This window comes from Paralichthys olivaceus, chromosome 11 (genome assembly GCF_024713975.1).
Source record: "Paralichthys olivaceus isolate ysfri-2021 chromosome 11, ASM2471397v2, whole genome shotgun sequence".
In the NCBI taxonomy this organism is placed as follows: domain Eukaryota; kingdom Metazoa; phylum Chordata; class Actinopteri; order Pleuronectiformes; family Paralichthyidae; genus Paralichthys; species Paralichthys olivaceus.
Window position 1 is genome coordinate 13665155 of NC_091103.1, and position 24112 is coordinate 13689266.

The window sequence follows — 24112 nt, forward strand, 5'->3', positions numbered from 1 at the left end:
TTTCCCAGTGGACTGGCTCTTAAGCTGCACTTACACAAAACACTTAAAACACAGGGGCTGTTTATTTCATTGAATGCTCGGTGTTGGAAGGTGTTTGTGAACTGTTAGCGAAATACAATATGATGCATTATGCAGTATTTCATATTGCAAAATTGCATTTTGAAGGCAAGAGCTCTTGAATTGTGCTTCATGAATGAATTATTATATTTTTTATTTACTTTTATGCTGCAAAACTTTATCTTTGTTGTTTTTGTTTATAGCCAGCATCCCCTTTCTTTCAGCTTTGTAAAGTTTTATCGAAAGGCTCAGCATGCAGTTGGAAGAACACCTCCACATTCAACAGCTTAGCAAAGGTAACATACTGCAGGCTTAATGTATTCAAATAGCATCTCAGCATATCCCTGAATCAACAGAGGCCAATTGTTCCAAAGTCTCTTCTCAAGTTTTCAAGTTTCTACTTAATAAAGTTAAAGAAGAACCAAAGAAACATACAGTTTATAAAAGTTCAAACTCAATTTAAGTAATTTTAACTAATCAGATAAAATAAAATAAATCTTGTTCCTAAAAAATGAGAGACTCCTAATCAAAGATCTGAAAATTAAACATCGTTGTCGTGGTGTGAAACACAGTGACGTGTTGAGATTGGTATGCAGACAGCAGACCACAGATATCGTTCTTTTCAATAACAGAAGAAAGAAAGATAAAGAGATCATGTCTGCAGATTACAAACGATGGCCTGCACGACACACACAAACACACATAAACACTAAGGCACATGTGCACAGGCCCACCAGTTCTAATCTGTGCTGTGCCCAGATTGTTTATCTGTGATTGGATTGGTTTGATGAAGCTCTGTCATCCATCTAGATTGTGATGAATAGTGAAGCTCCCCCGTCCTCTCTTTCCTCTGCATTCATCCTCCCATGTTTTCCATTATAATTAATTGTTGACTCTGCCTACTATTTTGTTTAAAAGATATTTCAAACAAAGACAACCATGTAGAAACTACGAGTCAGGTATTTTTTGCATACAAATATTAATAATCTTCAAACAAAATTGAAGGAGTGCTGAAATTTTGAATTGCCAAATATATGAAAGATCTTCTGTTTGTTGCTGTGTTTCATCCTCTTCTGGAGAAAGAATAGCACCAGACAGCAAATCATTTTCAAAGCTCTGGCCTCTTTCTGCCCTCTGTGCTACTCTCCATTAACAACAAATGGAAACTGACCTCTTACTGTCAAAAACAACAATGGTCAAAAGCAGCCATCAGCTCCTCTTCCTTTCTCACCTCCTGCCCATCTCCTCTCAACATTATGTTTGTTTACACTTGGCTCGCTCTTGAAAGATGTCAAAGAACAAAGTTTTTTCACATTTCAAACCAATAAATGGACAATGGCAGCCTCTGAGTCATTTTTATTTTACTTTCTCTAAACTTGTATCCAGTAAATACCGTAAATGTTAACTACGCAGCCATTCATACCATTTATTTTGGTGAAGTAGAGTCATATGGCAGAAACCTAACTTGGAATAGAGGGGGGAGGTTTGAATTTGTTGTTCATATGCTTGGTGTCAACAGAAATTGTTCCATATTTTTCCTTTTTGCGAAATTGAATTCTTCTATGAACCTTTCTACATTATACTGTTTATGTGCCGTGTACGTGCACCAGCCGACTCCCGCAACACAATTTTGAAAGCTTTCAATCTCTTCTTGTAGCATGCAGTAAATCTACATGTGAAAGTAGATTCCACACAGCAGCTACAATAACGTTTGCTTTGCTGTGACAGTCAACTCCTGCAGAGTAACATGGAGATGCCTTGCAGCAGTTTGGTTAATTTTTCAAAGACAGATGAAAATGTCAAAAAGAAAGAGAAGAAAAAAAGCTGCAGAGACAAAGTGACTGTGCTGTTATACTGGTTTCGAACACACTCCAACATGCATTGGGATAACGTTGGGTTTAGCTGCATGTGTTTGGACAGAGACAGGGGACAGCAGCACCTCTACAGAGCCATAAATGATCCTTATCACTAACCAACCAAGATTAATTACACACAGCAGCAGACAATAAACACATAGAAAACCTTTTATTTTTGCACAGACATGATGCACATTTCATATTAAGGACATAGGTTCTTTCATGTGTTGTGTAGGTGTAGCATCACATGCACCATGTAAAGTTTGCATACTTTGAGGGAGGTCTACATAATGATGTGACGTGAATCAGCATGTTGCACTGGTTGGGCAGGTTTCAGATTCAGATCACGACTGCCCCCCTTGCTTCTCCCTGTCAAACACGGTCACTAATACATGCTTTGACAAGATTTAGTCCCAATTAAGCCATCTTATGCCTGCAGATTCATTTCAGAAAATATTTTTCTTCGGAATCCCATCATCATAATGTTTTTCCTTTGTGGCTCTCTCACAGCGGTTCCCTCATCTGGAAAATTTTGGCTGGGAGAGGACGGTAACTTTGGGTTTAATTAGTTGAACTAAGCTTGATGAGATCTTGTGGTGTGCATCCAAGCTAAGATAAAACCAGGGGAGAGCCGAGTTTTTTCAGTTCTCTCTCACTGTGAGCTGTCCTCATTAAAACACATCTGATGGTTGTGTGCAGAGGATTAAACTGAAAACACCATGAGGTACCCTTATTATAAATACTGAGCTCTGCTGATTACAAACAATTGCCTTCATCATTCTCTCTCTCTATGTTAGGAAAGTAGGCTGACTCTTAAAAGTCCATTCAGTCGCCTTGCACCAGTGCTGAGGGATATTGCAAATATTTCCTCCTGTGGGCAGAAAATTCACCTGTCGTCATTGTGAAGTTTAGCAATAGAAAATGAAGTGGTTATTATTGTTCACAATCTAACAACAAAACCGCAAATTAAGCATTAATGAATCCATAGTGACTAAACCATCAGAGTGAGCCACGTGAAATGTAGGCAGGTAGTTTGAAAAACAATTTACTTTGGTGAGTCATTTCTTGTTTATGATTTGGAGTCAGTGTGAAACACAAGGACACCTGATGGTTCAGTCAGCTCGGGGCCGTGCAGTGAACGACTTCAGTTGAATCTCACTTCAGTAACTTCACTCCATTCTGAGGGGCAGCAATGTGTCATGTGGAGGGACACTGGCACATGTGTGAGTGAAGTGGTGGAACAAAAAGAAATGGAGCAATTGCAACCCCTCACAGACTCATCATCTGTTACTATGGGGACACTGCAGTCATGATCTATTTACAATGTGAATTTATTAACTAGTTGCTTCTCAAGTTCATCTCCATTCACATGTCGTCAAAAGAATAGAGCCTTGATAGAGCAGAGGCCTGATAGGCTGAGATGCACCAGGAAAGTGACTACATTTAACTGGCCGGTAAAAATTTTACTTACATGAGTTGTTCATATGCCCATTAGATGTGAGAGCATGGTCTAATTGTGACTCACATCAACAATATGTCCTACCACTTGCTTGCTGTGTTGATGTTGAAAAAATGCTGTAAAAACTCCAATAGCACAATATGATGCAACTACCATGTGTACACGTCTACATAATGGTGTTTCATTTGGTCAAAATACTCCACATCTTCATTTGATCAGTTTATTGCTTACAGAAAATATTATTTATATGGCAGTGTCTTATTTAAACTATTTAAACAAGAATGTTAACTTTGTTAATCTGGTTGATTTAGGATAATTACTGTCTATTTGAATGAGCCTTAAGGTCCATCCACTTTTCACTGAATATTACATAAGACATAATACAAGAATTTTGACAAAATCTGACTTAAAGGTACAGTGTGTAGAATTTTTTGATATCTAGTGTTGAAATTGCATGTTGCAGCTGAACACCCCTCACCTCACCCTCTCCTTCCAAAAGTGAAAAGGAACCTGTGGTAGCCTTTAGTTGACATAAAAAAAATCAAAAGGTGTTTAGTTTGTTCAGTCTGGACTAATGCAAAAAACATGGTGGCATCCGTAGAGAGGGTCCCCTCCATGTAAATATAAAAGGCCTTTTCTGGGGTAAAGAAAATTACAATTCATACAATTTAGATGAAACAAACTAGTGAAATCATCATGAAGATTATTCTCCATTAAATATCTGCCAATAGTTACCTTTCACCTAAATCTCTCACACTGGACCTTTAACAGGTCACATTTATTTAGTTTAACTTCCATTTATATTTTCTATCTGTAAAGTGCAAGGATTTGCAAGTTCAAATGAAGTTGGCCTTTCTCTACCTGGGGTTTTCAGAGAGAAGCCAGTCCTCAAAGGCTTAGCACCTATGGGTAAAGCAGTAGACTCCCCCAACAGGCGAATGACCAGGGAATGTTTAACACTTGAAAATGGATCCAGCCTGAAGTCCCTTTGGTTTAAATCTATCAGAAATGTTTCCCAGAAGTCTTTCAGTGCTCTTTTATCCAGTTTTCCCTGCATCAGTTCACTGAGACGATACCAAAAAGAAACAACCACTGCCACTGAGTATGGCAAAGGAAGGCAATCGAAGGCTGGTGGAGGAACAGTTAGTCACAGCAAAGAAATAAATCATTCAGTCGCCCAAGAAGCAGCCTGACAAGTAATAATGACACACAGAGCAAATGGTGGGAGTCACTCTGGCATAGAGGAAGTCAGTCACATCAACACATCTCAAGTGTGGCAGCCTTGAAACACTATTTCTCTACGAACCATTGTGCTTCCTCGATAATGTGTCTCTGGGGATTTCTTTTATGTGGATGTGTGCATAAAAATGCATTGCTCTCTGTGTGTTTTATGCATAGTTATGTGATAACGAGGATATATTTTTATATGTCACCTTTGTGTGCTCATACAGCCACCAAGCACTTCTAAAGCAGCACCTACTAACACTAGGTAGGGACTCTTGTTTGCAAAACAGCCTCAGCTCTTTGTGGCATTGATTCCATGAATCTATATTTTCTTTTTATATTCCGCTCCAAGTTGACATGATTTGATCAAATCACATCTGCAGATTTCTCAGATGCACATTCATCATGCAAAGCTCTCTCGTTCTACACTCTGAGATGTTCTACTGGATTCATGATCTGGTGACTGGGGAGGTCACTGAAGTTAAATGGATTTATCATGTTGGGACGGCCATTGAACTACATTGATTTCATTGTCAACCTCATTAAAGACTTTTTATTTGACTTTGCTTTGTGACATGGTGCATTATCGTATTACGGTAAATTGCAGCCATAAAAGGATGCACATGGTCAGCAACAATACTCAGACAAGCTGTGGCTTTTAAACCACAATTGATTTGTATTAAAGGGCACACATTGTACCAGGAAATAATTTACACCACTACCAGCAGGTCTGGACAGTCCACTCAAGGCATGTTGGGTCAAAATACTCACATTTCCAAATTCTGAATCTACCATCTGCAGCCTGAGCAGAATTCATCAGACCAGACTGCTGTAGATGTTCAGTCTTCAGCTGTAAGGTGTTGGTGAATCTGTGTCCACTGCAGACTCATATGTCTGTTCTTGGCTGTCAAGAATGGAACTGCATAGTTGCTGCTGTTGTACATGTTGTCCTGACATGTCATTTATTATGAAATGCTTTTTGTTTGACCATAGATGCAAAGAGAGGTTATCTGAGTTCCACTCTCTGGATGTTTTTTTTTTGTTTGTCCCATCATTCTACATAAGTCGTTTTAGAAGTAGTCACTCCAGCCCATCTTGCGCCAACAATCAAGCGATGGTCAAAGTCATGGGACATTAACTGAGGCTCCTGACCTCTATTTTTATTGGCTTTACACACTACTGCCACATAGTTGGCTGATGTGTGAGTAAGCAGGGCTTCCTATTAAAAAGCTTGTATGATAATATATCTATATATATATATATATATATATATATATATATATATATATGAGAATAGGCAAGGACAGTGACAAATGTTCTTGTGTTCTTTGAATTTCTTTTTCTGTTTTTTTAAGACCATCGAGCTGACATCTGTGTGTCGGTGTGGAGACATTTTTTTGTCTGGTGAACACAAACTCGAGAAGAGAACATGACAAAAATTCATATTCAATATTTACACAAAGCCTTGCCCCTGTTGGGAAGGTGGTCTGATTAAATCTGTGGCACCTTGGTGCATAGATTTACAAATTAATAAGCAGAAAACAATTTTCGCAAATATGCCGTTACATAGAGCTCATGTTACCACCCTCTGAAGTATGTGATACATATTTGACTTAATTAATGAATTCAGTAGCAAATCAGATTATCTTTAATAGACAGTATCATTGAGATTGTGACAGGATGTTGTCACATTAGATGCTTCTTGTTTTATTCATACAGTTGTGACAAGAACTTATAAGTGTGTACAAATGCAAAGGTCTTAAGTAATCTTAAGTAATTAATTCATAACAATAATGACTCATCAGGATGTGTTCGACTTTGTTTTGATGTGTTTCTACTCCGCTGCATTGATTTCCTGTTAATGTATTCACCCTCTGCTATAGAGATCAAAAGCGGAACATGAATTAAAATTTAATATTAGTATCTATCTCAAAATGAGACCCCAGGTGCCACATTTTCTACAGTTGCCAAAAGCTGATGGGAAGACTGTGTATTCATCCTTGTCTGGCCTTTATCCATCTCTTTTTCTGTCTTTGATGGCGCTGCAGTAATGTTAGAGTAGTCGCTCCCCTTTTCTACTTCTGTTAGGAAAGATATATTTTATTTTCTCTTTTCCCTGCTGCCATTACAAGCCATCCATTCTAATTCTTCCTGCTTTAAATAGGAAGGGAGAGGAGATAGCGTTAACAGGTGGTGATGAGAGTAAGGAAGAAAGTGGAGACAGAAATTGTGGGGAGCTGATCTGGTAGCGGCTGCCTGCCAAGAACTAAGGAGCAGAGAACTGGAGTGGATCTGGGGGAGCAGAATAGAGCTGCGTGGAGCCGGTTAGGTATTAAAGTCGAGAGGGAAAAACAGAACAGGAGGAAGAGAGAGAGTGGGAGAGATAAGTGGGATTGGAGGTTAGGAGAGGAGAGAGTAAGGGAGAAAAGCAGAGGGGGCTGATGGGAATAGATGAGGGGTGGGGAAGTGATAGGGGGAGATAATAAAAGAGGAGGGAGGGGAGGAAGAAGACAGATTTAGGTTATGTTCACAGGAAGCATTATAAACTGGGAGAACTAAACAAGAGGAAAACTCAAGACTTTGCAGACAATCAGAAAGTGCTACCGCCCAATGTGAATTGTTTACACACAGCTCACAACTGTAAATTATTCTTCATCCATGCATACTTATAATGGGGTATCCTAAAATATATGAAAACCTCCAACAATTTTTTACTGATTAGCATATATAGTATGTCCGGGTAAGATATATTAATTTTCCAGTTTGAAAGTTCCAATCAAAAACCAGTAAAGCTTTAGTTAGCGGTGCATTCAATCAGCCATGAACAGGAATACTTTTGTTGACGTTTTAGCAAAGCAAAAATGAAATTATACGTCTGTCATCAGTAAATGGTTGATCATTTCATTAACCTGCAAAGTAGGTTCAGTCTATGACCACTGCAATGCTACACTGAGCATAATCTGAAGGCCTGTACACGTTATATACATTTTTATGCCTCCACGCTGGTGACAGCCAGTGGCTGGAGGCATTATGCTTTCAGGTTGTCCGTCTGTCCATCACATTCTTGTGACCTCAAGAATGCCTCGAGGAAATGTCTTGAAATTTGGTACAAATATTAACTAGGACTCAAAGATGAACTGATTGGATATTTTGGGGGGCAAATATCAAGGTGGCCTTACAAAGCACATTTTTTCCTTGTGAAGGTGATATCTCTGGAATACCATCAAGGAATTCCTTCACATCTTGCACAAAGATTCATTAGGAGTCAAGGTTTAACGCATTAGATTTTGGTAGCCAAAGGTGAAAGGTCATGTATGTTTTTCTTGAACATGATAGCTTAAGGGAATGTCATTAAATTTAGTACAAACATTGACTTTGACTCAAAGTTAAAAAGGTCAAGGTTACAAGACCATGCGTTGTTTTGAATGTAATATATCAGGAATGCCGAAATAATTTAATTTCATGTGTAACAAACATTAACTCATACTCAAGAATTACCTGAATATAATTTGGTGGCCAAAGGTCAGTAGGTCACTCTGACCTCTCAAACACAGGTTTTACCTTGTGAATGTATATGATTTTGGTTGTCAAAGGTCAAGGTCACAGTGGCCTTGAAAAACATGTTTTTGGCCTCTTGAATGTGATATATGAAGACTGCCTGAGGGAAGTCCTGTTGGTGATTACAATTCAGTGGTCAGAGATCACACTCACCTTCTATGAATCTGGAAAAAAAACATTAAGAAGAAATATCTATGTCGTATCTGCACTGTCCTGCTCTGCATCTCTACATATTTAGTGAAGTCACTTATTGTGCCTGTCTAAATAAAATAAAAAAGAACATCTAACCTGCTTTACCTGATTTTGCTTTTTAGCAGGAACGAGCTATAGCCAGATTACTTACAAATGATCAACACGACAATTAGACATGAATGAGTTGTTAGTAAGCAGTTGCTTATTTGCACATCTATCAGACATTGAGTGACATTATCATTCATTTGGAATAATGTCTCTAGACACTTGTATCAGATTCCAAATACTGACTGCCCTTTTAGCTTTTATTACGCCTTGACCGACTCCTTAGGGAAATATCCTGCTCTCTAGCTTAAGCTCAGCTAAGGAGTCATTAACTTTGTATGCTGGATGGTGCTGGGCAGGTAGTGCACAGTCAGTTGTAAAGGTGAGAAAAGTTGTCTGCTGCAGCTGAAAACAACACTGATGAGAGCTATGGAAGTCAAAGTATTAGGTAACGTTATAGGCTCTCAAACCACAGCCTGTTTATAAAGAAGAGTGTGCCATTATACAAACATGAAGCCTAAATGTCCTAAACATCTCCAACTTGCGCTTCTGACGACACTTGGAGTATGTGCTTTAGTGATCGTGCAGTATCAAGGTCCTGTCAACACTTGCGTTTGACCAATTGCAAGCAAAAAAAAAGGAACACTGATCATAAATTGTGTATGAAAAGAACTACCAAAAATTAAATAAAAATATTTCATGTGTATTTTTATATGTGTAGTTTGCCTCATGTCCCATCCACTGACAAGGAGGCAGGATTTAGGACCTATTCTGCAACCACCCACTAGAGGGCAATCAGGATGATTTGGCTTCACTTTTGGGGAGCTGCCATGATGTATATCTTTATATTCAGTCTATGGGTAAAACCAAAGCAGTGTGGTGTGATATGTGGTGGAACTATGACTTCAAGTGACATTTTTCACATGACTTATATAATTCATTCGTAATCTCAGAAATATTGATTATAGAAGCTTTGACAACAAGTTTAAATATGACGGCAATTGGCTTTCATCAGTAACCTGCAATTTCCCAATCTAGAATTTAATCTCCTGCAGCCTGATCCTATAATCACCACATTCCTGTTCAAATTTAGTTGCATTCAAGTCTCGTGGATGAAGAACATAAAATTAACCCCACTGTGTACAGTGTTTACTTTCACCTTCACTGCAAGTTGTCAGTACTGGTTGCATCTTAGTAATTATACATGATGTTTTAAAACAGCTTAATTATGCCTAGCCTGCCAGACAAGTACAAGTACGACTGAAGATAGAAACAGAAATTAAAACAAAAACAAGAAAAATAAATTAAAACAAACCAGCCAATCTAGGAGAAAGGCTTCCATTTTTATTTTATTTTATTAGAAAATATCCACACACCATAAAAATTACATGTACAAAACTATAAGATTTGAAATTGCTTTATGTACAAATACAAAAGATAAAGCCCAAAGAAAAGGTGAGGGTAACACAGGAGGGGAAAAGAGAAGACAAAGCGTTTGTGGTTTATTTTTCTATATTTTAGCGGTTGTACTAGGATGGGTCAAAAGGTTTGAGGCTCTCTGTCTATTTTCTCTTCTACCAACTTACATCTCTGCAGGGAACTGCATCTTGATTTATAACGATGATGATGTTACAGGGGAAATGGTGGTGTGTGCAATTATGTGCAAACACGTATGGATAGTACAGATCCGAGAGGACACCTGTGGTCTGCATATCCCATTTACAATAACCAGCCTGAAGTTTCAGTGAAAGCATAACAGCAATGAAAGAGATGCTAGTATCGAGCACCTGAATTTTCTGATGACTGATATAAAGGGTCGACTGTTTGACGCACATGGAGATGGAATTGTTTCCAAACACAACATTAAAGGGGACCCATTATGCTCATTTCACAGCTCAAAACATGTCCTTGTTTTTCTCAAACGGCCTCTTAATGAATGGTGAGTATTTTCGCCTCACAGAATGAAAGCTTGAGTTCTTCGAGTTTTCTCCAGGTACTCCGGCTTCTTTGACTGGCGTTAGGTTAATGGGAGACTCTAAATTGACCGAGTGGTTGCTCTGCGATACACCGGCGACCTGTGCAGGGTCTACCCCACCTCACCCACTTCACCCACTGTCAGCTGGGAAAGTCTCCCCATAAAGAATGGATTGATGCCTATTATGCAGCTGCTATGGTGGTTTTCTGACGAAAAACAGGAAATCATAGCTCAGCTCCACCACCACATTCTCTCACGTTACATAATGAGTAACTAGTGACCAACACTGAGTAACAGAACATAATTGATTGGAAGTGACATCTCAAATCCATCTTTGCATGTTTGAGTTTAAATGTGATCTGGAATATGCAGGCACAGAAAGAAAATCTGCAGCAGCAATTATTTAGACAGGACGTCTCTGTTCGGCAAATCATGTGATATTAACCTTTTATGTGACATAACGGTGAAATTATTCTTACAATCACAAACTGTATATATGCCCCTGTTAATAGGTGTGCATTTGGGAAATGTGCTAAATTGCTGACTGAAGTAGAAAATGTCAGCTGTCAGGAAACGTTTGTAAAATGTTATTCTGCTGTTGCCTTATGACTGTATACTAAACCTGCACCTTTGGTTATTTGTATGCTGGAGTAGAGAACATCGTGTGCTTGGAGTGGATGGTCTGACTTAGGTGTTACAAGGATTACTTTTATTTTTTACCTCATTATCTGAAACTTTGGCCACAGTTAATATTGATATTGTACATTATATAAGAGAAAATAAGGATAGCGTAATAGGTCCCCTTTAAACCACTGTTAAATGAGCTGTGGAAACTGACTCTGTGGTAAAAATTAAGATTATGACTACAACCTTAAGATGTTAGCAACGCAGTCATACAGCAGTTTTCCTGACAATAAGCTATTCTGACTTTTGACTGTAGAACTCTGTAGCTGTAAACTTTTTTTGATGGAATAATGATGATGACGACTAATAAAGATGCATGATATCAGTGATGACTGACATGATTTGGTTAACTGGTTACCCCACTACTTTATTGTTTCTCTCTTTATCAGTTCTTTTGTCTTCCTGGACTTCAGACACGTGTCTTTCCTCCTGGTCAATGGTCTGAAAGAGACAAACACAGAAAAAGAAAGAAAGACATTAGTTTACAGTCATGTTAAAACACCGTGATGCCAATTTGTCTCGACAATGATGTGATTTTAAGGCAAAAGTTAATATTGAATTCCTCAACACCTGTTAGCTACAGGTGAAACATGTTTTCAGCCGCTGGCAAAAAGATGTGTTTAGCTGGAAGAAATATGATGTTTTTTCTGGATCACATTTGTATTTGTTGTGTGTCACACTATGTTTGTGTGTCTCATTTATTATTCTAAACAAGGCCATAGAGCAGATTTATTTCAGTCCCTTTGTCAGTCAGTTGCATCTCCCTGGATCAGACCCGTCCAACTGAGCACCATCTCTCTCTCTCTCTCTCTCTCTCGAAGTTTAATTATACAAAAAATACTAGTTTCATAATTTTGATTGACATTATATTTGATAGATTCAATGGATTTTGATGATGTATTGAAATAAACAGTTGTGAGGAGTGTATATGGTTAATTATTATTTGGTGTCGCTATTAACAACTCAGACATTTGGTATTTGTAACTCAGACTACACATTGGAAGACGTCTGAAACCAAAAAAGGTTAGAAACCATTGGTAAAATCTAGTAATGAACCTGCAACATACTAAAAGGTCAAGTTATGTTGTACAAATAATGGCTTGTCCAATTTCCATGAGTCAGATTTCATGTGAAACATCTGCCTCGTTTTCCCTGTTAACACCGAACCCTTGTTGGAAAAGCATGGAATTCAGTAACAATATAAAAACCACAACGCTGAGCTGTTGATTTCCCTGTTCAAACAAATTATTATATGTATTCTGCTAATTGACTATAGATTAATGGGGTAAAATGTGACAGAAGGCAGTCGGCAGGCCCACCATCCCCCTTGTCAAACTCAAACACCACTGGCCTCATTATTAGCATAATGCGAGCATGTTAAAATGATTAGCTGTCATAGTGTACGTCGTCCTCCTGGGGAAAACCTGCCGCTCAGTGCGCACTTGCTATTCTCGAGGTACGCACTGAGTCGTTGGCAGAAAAACTGTACAGTTGGATGTTCTTGGTCAACAATAAAAAACTGTCAAGTCAAATGCTTCTAGCAGTTCTCCACTGTATCATGAAATGATAAACAAAATACTGATTTTACGTATAGGAACAAGCAATAGCAAATATCAGGATAGTGGCGACCCAAGTCAACTGTTATACAAGTAATATTAGAGGTTACTATTCTACAAAGTATAAATCACAGAGCGTTAACCCAGTTAACAGTTTCCAATTGAACCTGTGGTCCAAGCTCAGAAGCATATTTGTGGTGGGGTTTTTCAGTGTATTTGTGGTTTGGGTCTCTAAAGGCAGATGAAATCAATTTTTTAAGCTAGACTGACATTTGAAGGATACACTGAAATACTTCTGTGAGCAATGAGTGGCACCAATGTCATGTCAAAGTTGCCACAGCCGGGAGCATTTTTTTGGTTTTACAACGAGACAGGTGTACTGTGGAGACCAGCTTCATTTAATACCTGAGTCATGACAGAACAATTAATTAGGCGTAGTTCCCTATAACTGCCTTCTCATTCATCCACCTGTCCAAATGACATTGGCACAGAGTGCTGGGTGGTGATGTTGGTGCAGCACCCAGCACCGATCTCTGCCCTTCAATGAGTGATTAAACCACTGCCAGTCCTTCTCAATACACTGCAATATGTGCAAGTTGTACTGACAAAGAGAAATGAAAGCACCCTCTGATAAAAGCGTTCATGTTAATGTGAACCATCATTTTATCTGACATATATTTTAACCATGCTTCAACTTCCACTGATGATTATTTAAAAGATGTCAAATCCCATCTGAGCAGGGATGAAATTACACTAATGTGTTTTCAAGATAAAGTTTAGCAAAGATGTCAGACAGCTTATCCAAGATATGTAGCTAAAATAAAGCATTGATTAGCTTTATATAGTCCTCCTGTGTCTGCTTTTCTTATTTTAAGCAGCTGATCATCCAATTAAATATAAACCACATACTTCAACAGTAATAACACAAAATCAAACTGAGTTTAATTTTAGTGAAACCATTGACAATAAACCTTCACTGCAGATAAAAGTAGGATGAACACAATGTTTTCTTTCTTCACTCTGCATTAAGCAGCAAGTCTCAAATACACAATATATATTTGAGATTAGGCAGAACACAAAACACAATTCAACATATGATACAAAACAAACTCAAAATGTGTCTGTCTATCTTTAAAGCCATCAGAACCAGACAAACAAGATGCCGATCCTAACCTTTCACTGCAACACAACACTGCAACATCACACTGCAACACAACACTGTAATAAATAGTACATCAAAAGCCTTGACTCCAGGGTTTTGTTGAGCCTGACATTTTAAAACAAACCCTTGTTTCTCAACACTACACTTTACCCTGACACCATTATTTGTTTTTAATCTGCCAAACTGCCAATACTCACTACAGAGCATGTTCTGTTTGGAAAAATACTACAATCTCTAAATGTCACCACCATCTCATTCACCCCCAATACAAATATACTGCATCAGCATTTTCAGTATAAAGCTGTGAATATCACAAGCCAAGACCCAGAGTGGAGCTAAAGCCGTAAACCTGCACAAGATTTAAAATACAAGAACAGATCTATTTTCTGTCCTCCAGGAGTAAATAGGTTTCTGCAGACAGAAACCCAAAGGTGCTAACTCCATGTCCCTCCAGTTGGCTCCCACTGCCAATGATGTAGTGAATATTTCACTAACAATTTTTTTTTGTTAATTTTTATGGAGAGGTTTTGAGACATAAAATGCACATTAAAAAAATTAACAGAAAACACAAAAAATGTGCATGGTGCAGTTACAACCATGCAAATGTTCACACCTTAAATAGAGTTTACAGATAATGGGAAAACACAGCTGCTGCCATTTATATGTAAATAGCTCAAGGTATTTTCTATTTTGCTGTATCATTTTGTAACCTGCTGACTCGCGCACTATCCCCATTTGTTCCTTTCCTCCTCATTTTTTCCCCCCTTCATTTTTTAGCATTTGTATCCTGAGGGTGCACCATACACACAAACACAAATACTCATGCTGCTCTGGCTTGCAACACAATGGACCTTTGCACGTCCGTGCATCACTAAATGTCAGCCAGTATCGGTTGCTATTGTGTTCAATTTGTACATAGATATAAATATAATCAGTGCTGCCTCATTTGTATTGCATGCCTTCAGTGTCTATTAACGATTATTCCCAAGCCTGAAGCACAAGTTATAATCATGTATGCATGTGTCTGACAGATGTGCACTTTAGAAATCACCACCACATTCAGCAGTGTTTCATCATTTAAGAAAAGTACCCAGTGTTGTTGGGACCACCAGTGACACAGGACTCACACGTGCATGTTGGAGGCTTCAACTGAAACACTGCTCGTTCACTTTGAATGGGGCTATGTCATGCATTGCTGAACTGCATTGTGGTTCAATTGCTCTGTGCTGCGTGAGGCAAAAGTGCAGAGTTCAATTTTCCTATGGAAACAGCAGCACTGGCCAATCAAATCATGTTTTAATAATAAATCACGTTGAGCCGGCGAAGGCAGGTGCAGAATGTTCTTCTGGCTTGGGATTTTATTTCCTGTGCTGTATAGCATTGTGTTAGCTAGCATGGCATGTTGGCACCAAAGCTATGTTGTGTGTCGTTAACATTAAGCTGTTATTGTTGTGGTTATTATCATCACGTCAGAAATAAGCATAAGGCACGTCCACTGGCAACACATCCATCTGAGTCCTGTGTAATGATCTCTGTCTTTATTTCAATACTCAAAATGACACAAAACCTTTTTGTTCTATCAGTAGTAACAGCGATGCATCACCCAGGCAGGTTATGAGACAGTTCATCATAGTTATCTTTTATACAACTATGACCGTGCTTGTTGTGCATCACACTGTGTTTGTGTGTGTCTCATTAATTTTTTTATACAAGGTCACAAAGCAGATTTATTTCAGTCCGTTTGTCAGTCAGTTGCATCTCCCTGGATCAGACCTGTCCAACTGAGCACCATCTCTCTCTCTCTCAAAGTTTAACTATAAAAAAAATACTAGTTTCATCATTTTGATTGATACATTTTTATGGTGTGTGTGTGTGTTATCCTGAACAGCATGGTATGAATTAATTAATTAAACTGATGATGAACTAATGACATTCAGGCATATTCAAGCTGGTTTTTTGGACTACCTAATGTCAATAATCATCTAATCTTAAGACAAAGTTCTAATCTCTTTTCGAGAGTGAAAATCTGTCACATTTTCAAAAGGTTCAAATGAAATTGAACTCGGATATAATTCATGCAGCCTGTACAGCCTAATGCCCCTGCACCCAATCCAGTTCTGCCATTATCCTAATAAGAATGAGCCTTTCATTTACTCATAGGTCAGCAGAACAGTGTTAAGTCAAGCTCAATAGAGAGTGAATTTTATAAGCGATACCTAAACAACTACTTTAAACTATCTGCTGTGATTACAGACTGTTATTTTTGAATCAGTGGTTTGTGAATGTCATCTTTCTTCACACTCAATCTCACAACATTTTCAAATAAATTTTGACGACCCTCAAAAGAGTTATATACAGTATTTCTATAATGTCTTTTGCTTCAAGTATGTTTAACAAATATCTGTTGTGTCATATTGCTCAGCAACAGACAAATCTGGATAGAAGAAGTGACATTTTATTTTATTTGATCCCTGCAAACCCATAGAGAATGATCTGGGAATCATTTAACAGGTGATAGAAACATGTCTATTATACTCCTCAGTTAAATGCTGCATGTGAACTGTTGCAGGTCTTGTTCCACTCAATGTGACATCTTCCACCTGTGGCCATTTTGCAGCAGTATTTATGAGCCTCTCCTAGCAACCATTTAGAATATTTGATTTACAAAGGTTACAACAGCATGGTGAGAAATGAGTGTGGCTTCTATAACAACCTCACTGTCGGGAATAAGGCTGTGGCTGCTCCGTGTGGGGGCTGATGGTCCTATCTCCAATTTCAGCCCCCTGTCACTTCTGGTGGTCGATGTGGTGATGATGTAGCCAGACATGGTCATGCATACATTGCTGCATTTGGCACATGACACACACATACACATATAAATAATATATCAGGCGTAAAAAAAAACACCCTGAGCTCTCGGACATGTCACAGCTGGATCCTGCACTTATAATGCTCGACTTTCCAGCTGTGTGAGTAAGAAGAAAAAGCAAAGGACACATCCGGCGCCTATATGGAAAGAGAGAGAACATCTCCCCGCTGTATAAAGGCTGCACGTATGAGTGTGTGCACCCTAGTGTTGTCTGAACTGTGGTGATGTGTGATGAGTGTCCTACAAGTGCATGACAAGGTGAACAGAGGAAACGGGAGGGGAAAAGATAAAAGTGGGTAGGAAGTGCAAAGGGGGGAGGGAGGCAGGAAGCCGGGAGAAAAGGGAGAGAACAGAGGGGGGGAAGATGGAAAAGGTTTAGGTGTAAATGTATTACGAGTTGGAGAGAGGAATTAAGTGAAAACACGGGGAGGAAATGTTAAAAATAGATCATACAAGGGTAAAAAGGTAACAGGACGACTGTAGGGCTCGACAAGATAAATCAAAATGAGCGCTGGTTGAGCGTAGTTTGACATGGTGTTTCAGTATATACGATACAGTATACACAGTGATGATGTTATCATGCCCATGTGGTTTTTTCAATTGTACTGTTAGGGAGAAGAGTGAAATGAGGGAGGGAGTCTGTACAAGATAAGCAGCTTTATAAATAAAAAGAGGGAGTGTAGAAAAGAGAAAAAGACGAGGATTTAAAAAGAGAAGGCAGAGGAAGAGAACTAGAAGAGATGTCAGGACGACCAGCGGGAGTGAAGGAGGTGGAGAGGCAGAAGAAAATGAAAAGAGGGGGAAAACAGAAGGAGTGGGACGTGTATTGAGCTCCAGCTGCATTGTGCTATGAAGTGTCTTTGGTCCCTCAGACAGAAAAGATGGTAGTGTGAAAAACAGATGACACAACACATACACACAGAGACCTACACAATGCATGTTTATTTCTGTGCTCATTTCTTGTGTGTCTCTGTTCCCATTGAATTTGTAAAAAGACGAGATCTTGTCAGCGAGCCAGATGATGTGCTCAGCTGAACAAATAACGTCAACACGAGTCAAAAGAGATTTTCCTGGAAGCATCCTGTGACCTCCCATTGACGCATGTTTGAGAGGACAATATGAATTTATTGAGAATGTGTGAATGCTTTGGCAGGAATGAGTGTGTGTCTGTTCTAATACCATTCAGTGGATGGCTTTATGTGTCAGTCATGCTAAAAAGTTGACATTTCCGTCAGTCACCCATCGAGGAAAAGCTCCAGGAAAGCTGTGAATGCTCTTCTATCCTAAACTGTCTTGAAAAAATGCAGGTTTTTGGAATATTGTTCAGCAAATTGTTGAGACACAGCCGACAATCCTAAAACCCAGTGTTTTGTATGCGAATATCGAAACACCACAAAAAACATTTTTGCAAAAGATCTTGTTCTCAGAGTTTGTGTAAGCCAGCATTTTTCTACTGCTTAAAGTCACTGCTGTGAATTTGTGTGGTCAATTAACGTCTACAGCCCACACCTTTATATTGTCAATGCAAAAATAAAATGTTCTCATTTCAAGAAAAAAAATTGAGTAAATAACAGCATTCTGTTCTCTAAGGTTGTGTGTGGGGGTGTGTGCCCATGGGTGTCGGAGTGAGTCAATTACTTTACTGAAACTAAAAGTAACTTCTTTTGCAACATTTTCAAAAAAAATGTAAAATCATAAGGGGAACAGAAAATGAATCATCAATCAGATCGTGTTACATAGAACCACCATCAGTGTAAATGATTGTCGTTGACAAGGAGAGTAGGGATGTTCTTTCTTATTTTTGTTCCTCAGCAATAACCTAAGCTAGCTACTCACACATCATCACCCCTGCAGTGCTGCTGTGAACGGAGTATAACAGAGTAAGTACCTAGAATGTGACTCCCAGCTAAAGTTCCCAGTTTCATAACGATCCATATTTTTTTACACTTACCATAAAAACATTAAAGGTCTTTAACTTTGTGCTGTTGCTTTATTGGTTAGCTGTTTTTAGCATCTTTTGCCTCGCTGACGCTTACTCTCTATACACATTGACCCATCTATCATAGTCAGACTGCCCATCAGCAGCACGAGAATCCCACCATGTCCGTGGGCTATCAAATCATCAATAAGGTTTTAAGTCGTCCTCGGCAGGCAGGCAAATTTTCTTGAGAACACATGCCCTTTGTTTTCAGTCCGTTGCTTATGAGAGTGAACTGTGTGCATGTTTTCAAAAATCACCCCTGGTCCTACCTCAGTCCACAGCATAGTGGAAAATGTGTGTCTTGGTTTTTATTCAGAAATAGAAACCTGCCAACAATCTGAGTGTTTAGTTTATTATGCACTCTGTTAGCCGCAGAGATAGCACCTCGCCAAAGAGGCAAGCCTCAGGATTCATATCTAATTACAAAATACCTCACCCTTAGTTCACCCTTATGTGCAACGAAACCTGAGCCACAGGTGCAGTACACACAGAGTGCAGGGGCTAAACACGTGGTCTAAGAGCAATGATGCAAATACAAAGCCAGAGACCTTATATGTTATTGTGAGAAGTTTGGACAAAAAAACTTTCATAATTAAAACTGTGGCGGGACAAATTACACTATGGCTGCCAACATCAATTAATGGGAAAACACTGATGCATTAAAATGGACTTCATAGAAATCCATAATAAGCAAGTTATTGAGCCAGTGTGTCCATTTATGATGAGTAGAGGGCAGTGACATTGTTATACAGGTTCAACACTACAGGACCCAGGAAATAACATGGAACGACAACTCACGCCTGGGTTTGGTGTATAATCTGGGGGAAAAAAAACTATTTCATTTGATTACAAAATATGCTTTTTCTTTGCTCACAGCAAATTTATTTTGATGTTAAAAATCTGTGCAGCCTGGGGACAGGATCTGTTGAATTCTGCAACATCAGACATCAGTCTCTGTCCATGACTAAAGAGTTATTGCTGACCTCCTGTTGTACTGACAAAGTCCATCCCTGAGGCTGTGGTGTAAGCTCATAAACATATCCTCTCCTAGCATATTCAATTCTTCACCATTGTTCAATCTCTGCTCCAGGCAGGCAGCAAAGAAACTTGAGACATCTGATGAACAGAGAAGGAAAGATGGAGACAGTCTGAGTGATGAAGATGAAATAGGGAGTGACTCAGATGCTAAAAGAGCTAGAAACAAACAGGAGGGGAGGATGCATTTGCTGTCGCCTGTCATGATATTGTCAGTAGAGAGCAGTAACGAAGCAGATTGTTTAGCAAGGGTGGCTCTCTAATTGTCTAGCTGACAGCAATTAGATGGCTCTCATAAAGCGCTGCCCTCATTAAGTTACACACCACTCGCGGCAGGAGGAGCTGCAGCAGAGTGAAAGTGTGTCTTAAACTACGGGGCAGGACCCTAAAATTGGTAGATGGCCAAGGTGACTGGTGGTGTGTTACCATATGTCACAGTAATTAATGAGCCCAGGTCTTTGGGTGAGAGAACTTGTCATTTGGCTTCTTGTCTGGTTGAGTTAATGGGCTAATCAGCAGATTACTCACCTGTGGATGTGAGCCTGGAGAGATGGGACAGAGGCTGGTAAAAGTCCTTAAAGGTCTTCACTGGTCCCCTCCAGTGGAAAAACATAGATAAGGGGACCAGAGCAGAAGAGGGCACAGAATAGACCCATATGTAATGAGCTGGTCTAGTGAAGTCCAGTCTAGTTTGTAATAGTCCATTATCAGACTCTGGGTCCAGGGTGATTCAGCTCTGTCCAGGTCAAACCAGTTCAGAGTAGGTTTCCTTGTATGCTGTTTGTGCCTCTTACTGAGAGATAACAGGGTCCGATCCAGGTTAAGATCCAGCTCAGCTCCCTTCAGTTCAGCAGAGTTGCATTGTGGAGGCACTGAGAGTCGGCCTCAAAGGTGAGCTGATATTTGACATTTGTTCATATCCATAACCAAACCCTTCCACACACATTTCTGTTTGAACGAATTTCGTTCCTGCCTGTGCAGTCGACCGTAAGGTATATCCAGGTTGATTTTCTGAGCGTCCATTTTTACTAGTTGACCACGCATTTCCTGTTTGTACCATCCACTCAGTATCTGTCCGTGCATTTGGCGGCTGCTTGAGGTGGTGAGAAGTTCATTCATCTTTTCTTTTTTTTTTTTGGTTGAGACATACTCACATGCCTCTGTATGTTTTCTGTGCCCATTGTATCTGAGCTCATCCACATGATCCAAAGTGGAAAATTCAGCATCTAGCGAGTGCCCCTCCATTTAAAGTAACGAAGATGACCACATGGACAGCTTAATCCTGCAGCAGCCGGCCAATCAGCAGCCAAGCCGACACCGGGCCTTGACACAGTCTGTTGTCCAATCCAGACACGAGAACCAGGATAAGCAGCGTAAAGTAAACCAGACAGTTCAGGTCTATAACCCCATGATATTCATGGACACAAAGTAATGGGTGGAGTAAATGGGAGATACAGGGAGAGGAGCTATAGGGCCATTTTTTTCATTACAGTTTTCACCAGCTTTTCCCTTGTGGTGACGTTCATTCTTCACATCTGCCACCCAGAAAAACATCATCAGGGCTCTAGAAGAGAGCAAAAGAAAAACAAACATATTTGAAAATGGAGCCATAAAAACAGTGCATTAGGCTACAAGTTAAAAATGACAAAAGGGTAAGGACATTGTGTTCTAAAAGTAAATATTTAAGACAGGAAGGTTAAATAAATAATCTGGGATCTGGAACACGACATCAGGTCTTGACAAAAGGATGAAAAACAAGTTTTGTTGAAAAACACTGAGCGGCAGAGGTCTAGAAGACACAATTTAGTACCGCCTATAAACAGTATTAAAAATATTGACGCTTCAAGCTTGTTGGGAGAACATAATAAATCTGTAAGGGGCTTTGACTTGTTGTTTTGTGTCCCGAGTTGAACTTGATCCTATCCAAAGGCCAGATTTATAAAGATTCTCTGAAGGGGCTGTTTTGTTTGTTTTCAGAATGTTTGCCTTGACTTAGAAGTTTAAGAAAAGCTAATATTCACAGAAAACTTAAATATTTGTGTGATGATATTACCTCCCAAGGGAAAGCAGAATAAAAAAGACAGAAATGTAATTGTAGTAATTGACTTTGTCGCAGACTTGTCTTGGAGCAAAACAGACGCGGTTAACAGTTCAGAATGTTAAAACACTTTTGGATGCAGTCACATTTTATAAAGGCTCTCTTCAATGTAACAGAGAGGTTTTCAAATGTCATTAAGAAAGAAAAATCTATTCTATTTAAGACGGTAACGTCTTACAATCTGTTTGTTTTCCTTTGTGAGAGCTGTTTGAGTGTAACTGCTGTAGAGGCAAGATACATTGCATATGCCTGCCAAAGCAAGGTCTACGTACATGGAAAAGCAGAGACATACTGCAGGTTAAAGAATGATGAAGCCGGTACTTGATGTGGCAGTACATTGCCACAGCTGTTATTCGTAATGTGTATATTTGTCAGGAGGGTATTTTTTAACTGCATTTGTCAGAGGGAATATTTCTTAACTGCGTTTATGTACAGCCAGTGCTCATTGTGTCTGTTTAAGAATGAAGCACAGTCTTCTTAATGCCTCAGCATGTATTCATCCATCACAACCACTGCAAAGCTCCACTGTCTTCTCCTCCATCACCCTCTACTCCTCTCCCCTCTTCTTCTCCATCATCCTTTTGTACCATGCACATGGATGAAGGATATGATGGGGCGTTTGCAGTGTGAGTGGTGAACAGATGGATAGGAAGGACATAGAAAAACAAATACAAGAAAAACAAAAAAACAAAAACTAACAGGTAAAGGTTTTGTAAATAAGAGTCGTAGGAAGAGCTGGAATGGGTAGAGAAGAGGAAGGGTATTTATACAAATATAATTGTATAATCAAGAAGAAATCAATGAAAAGATGGAAGAAATAGCAAAGTACAAGTATTGTTAAAAAGGGAAGGGAAATCCAGGGGATAATAGAAATAAGACCTCAAAGGGCAAATGAAAGACTCAGAAATATGCAGTCAATCCATAATCAATAATCTCAAAGTTGGTGGGGAAAAAGTAATTTTAAGGACAACTGAGACTGCATCTAAAAAACAACAAAGGTCACCTCCTCTAGTGGTATCCAACCATGCAGTGGGTTTAATCTCTGCCTTGAGCCTGATACAATAAAGGAAATATCTGCATTTTTACACAATCACTCTTGATTGTAGAAAGACATGAATGGTTTCTTTCAAAAGGCTGTAATTTCCGTTTTCTCCTCGTCTGTGTGTAGGGTTTCTCCAGGTACTTTGGCTTATTCCCACAGATTGGAGTTAGGTTAATTGTAGACTTTAAATCGCTCATAGGTGTGAATGTGAGTGTGAAAGGTTATTTTTGCTCTGTGTCGGTCCTGAGATGGACTGGGGCCCTGTCCAGGGTGTAGCCCGCCTCTCACCCATTGTCGGCTAAGATTGGCTCCAGCACCCCAGCGACCCTTAAAGGATAAACAGGATTGATAATAGATGGATGGATCCCACCAGCAGTTCCTTGAACTAGGGAATGGTCGATATTTATACTACAGAAATTACTTGAACAGTTGAGGTGGGCATCTAGTCAGAATGCCTTCTGGGCACCTTCCTTTTGGAGGATTTCCGACCCCCCCCCCCCCACAGAACTTGCTTGAGGGACTGCATATCCCACCTTGCCTGGGAACGCCTGGATCCTTCAGAAAGAGTTGGAAAGCGTCTCAAGGGAGAGGGATGTCTGGAATACCCTACTTGGCAGACTACCTCTGCAACCCAAGGCCGGATAAGCAGAAGCAATAGATGGATGGAAATTACTGGACTGACTTGCTAATGACTTAATTGTAAAAGGGCAGAGACAGGAATGCAAAGGATGGATATCTGAAAACCTCTGCACAACAAAATCCACTAGAGTAGAGTAACTAATTGTTTTTTTGTTGTATATGTGAACTGAACCGGCTAGAAAACAGTAAACCCCGAAAAGAAAGGTTCAAATGGCAGCATGCTACAAAGGATTGAGGTGTCAGTCGGCAAAAACAGGAGACACAGGGAAGAGAGGGAGGAACTGTGACTACAGGATAAAAAAAACATCCAGGGAGAGCTCAAGTGTTTGGTCCCAAACATTACGCTTTCTGTGTAGTGTTGGTGCAATCTCTTTGTGGGGCCAAGAGACCTTCAGATCATAAAGTCTCTCCATTCGACAGTACGAGGTCGCCTGTCGTCTGCTGCTAGGCGGTCCAAGAAATAGAAAGAGACAGAGAGGAGGGACATGGAGAAAGAGAGATAGGAAACAAAGCCGAAAACGACAAAAACAGTGAGAGACGTGGTGAGAAACAGTAAGAAACAGAGAAAAAACACTGACACAGATACAATGGGGGAAATGGAGGGGGGAGGGAAGAAAAAACATCAGGGCAGGCAGAGGATGGGTAAAGAAGGAAGATTGGGGGTGGGCTGGGGGGCAGAG

The 24112-nt window shown here is 39.6% G+C and overlaps 1 protein-coding gene and 1 long non-coding RNA gene across 8 annotated transcripts in view; one reads left to right on the forward strand and one right to left on the reverse strand.

Moving 5' to 3' along the window:
- LOC109630131 (uncharacterized) overlaps positions 1-24112 on the forward strand; it is a 98442-nt gene that overhangs the window by 58224 nt on the left and 16106 nt on the right. The gene's annotated exons all lie outside the window — the stretch shown is intronic.
- The window catches only part of LOC109630130 (leucine-rich repeat and fibronectin type III domain-containing protein 1-like protein), a 144991-nt gene continuing 141699 nt past the window's right edge, over positions 20821-24112 (reverse strand). For 2 of the 7 annotated variants that reach the window (XM_069534948.1, XM_069534950.1), the window contains exons 10-11: positions 23776-23876; positions 20821-21217 (exon numbers count right to left, since the gene is read on the reverse strand). In XM_069534948.1, the coding sequence (XP_069391049.1) occupies positions 23824-23876 (53 nt within the window). In that variant the 3' untranslated portion in view covers positions 20821-21217; positions 23776-23823. Of the gene's footprint in view, positions 23877-24112 lie in introns of all 7 variants that reach the window. The other 5 variants (XM_069534953.1, XM_069534952.1, XM_069534949.1 and 2 more) reach the window with 5 other exon arrangements.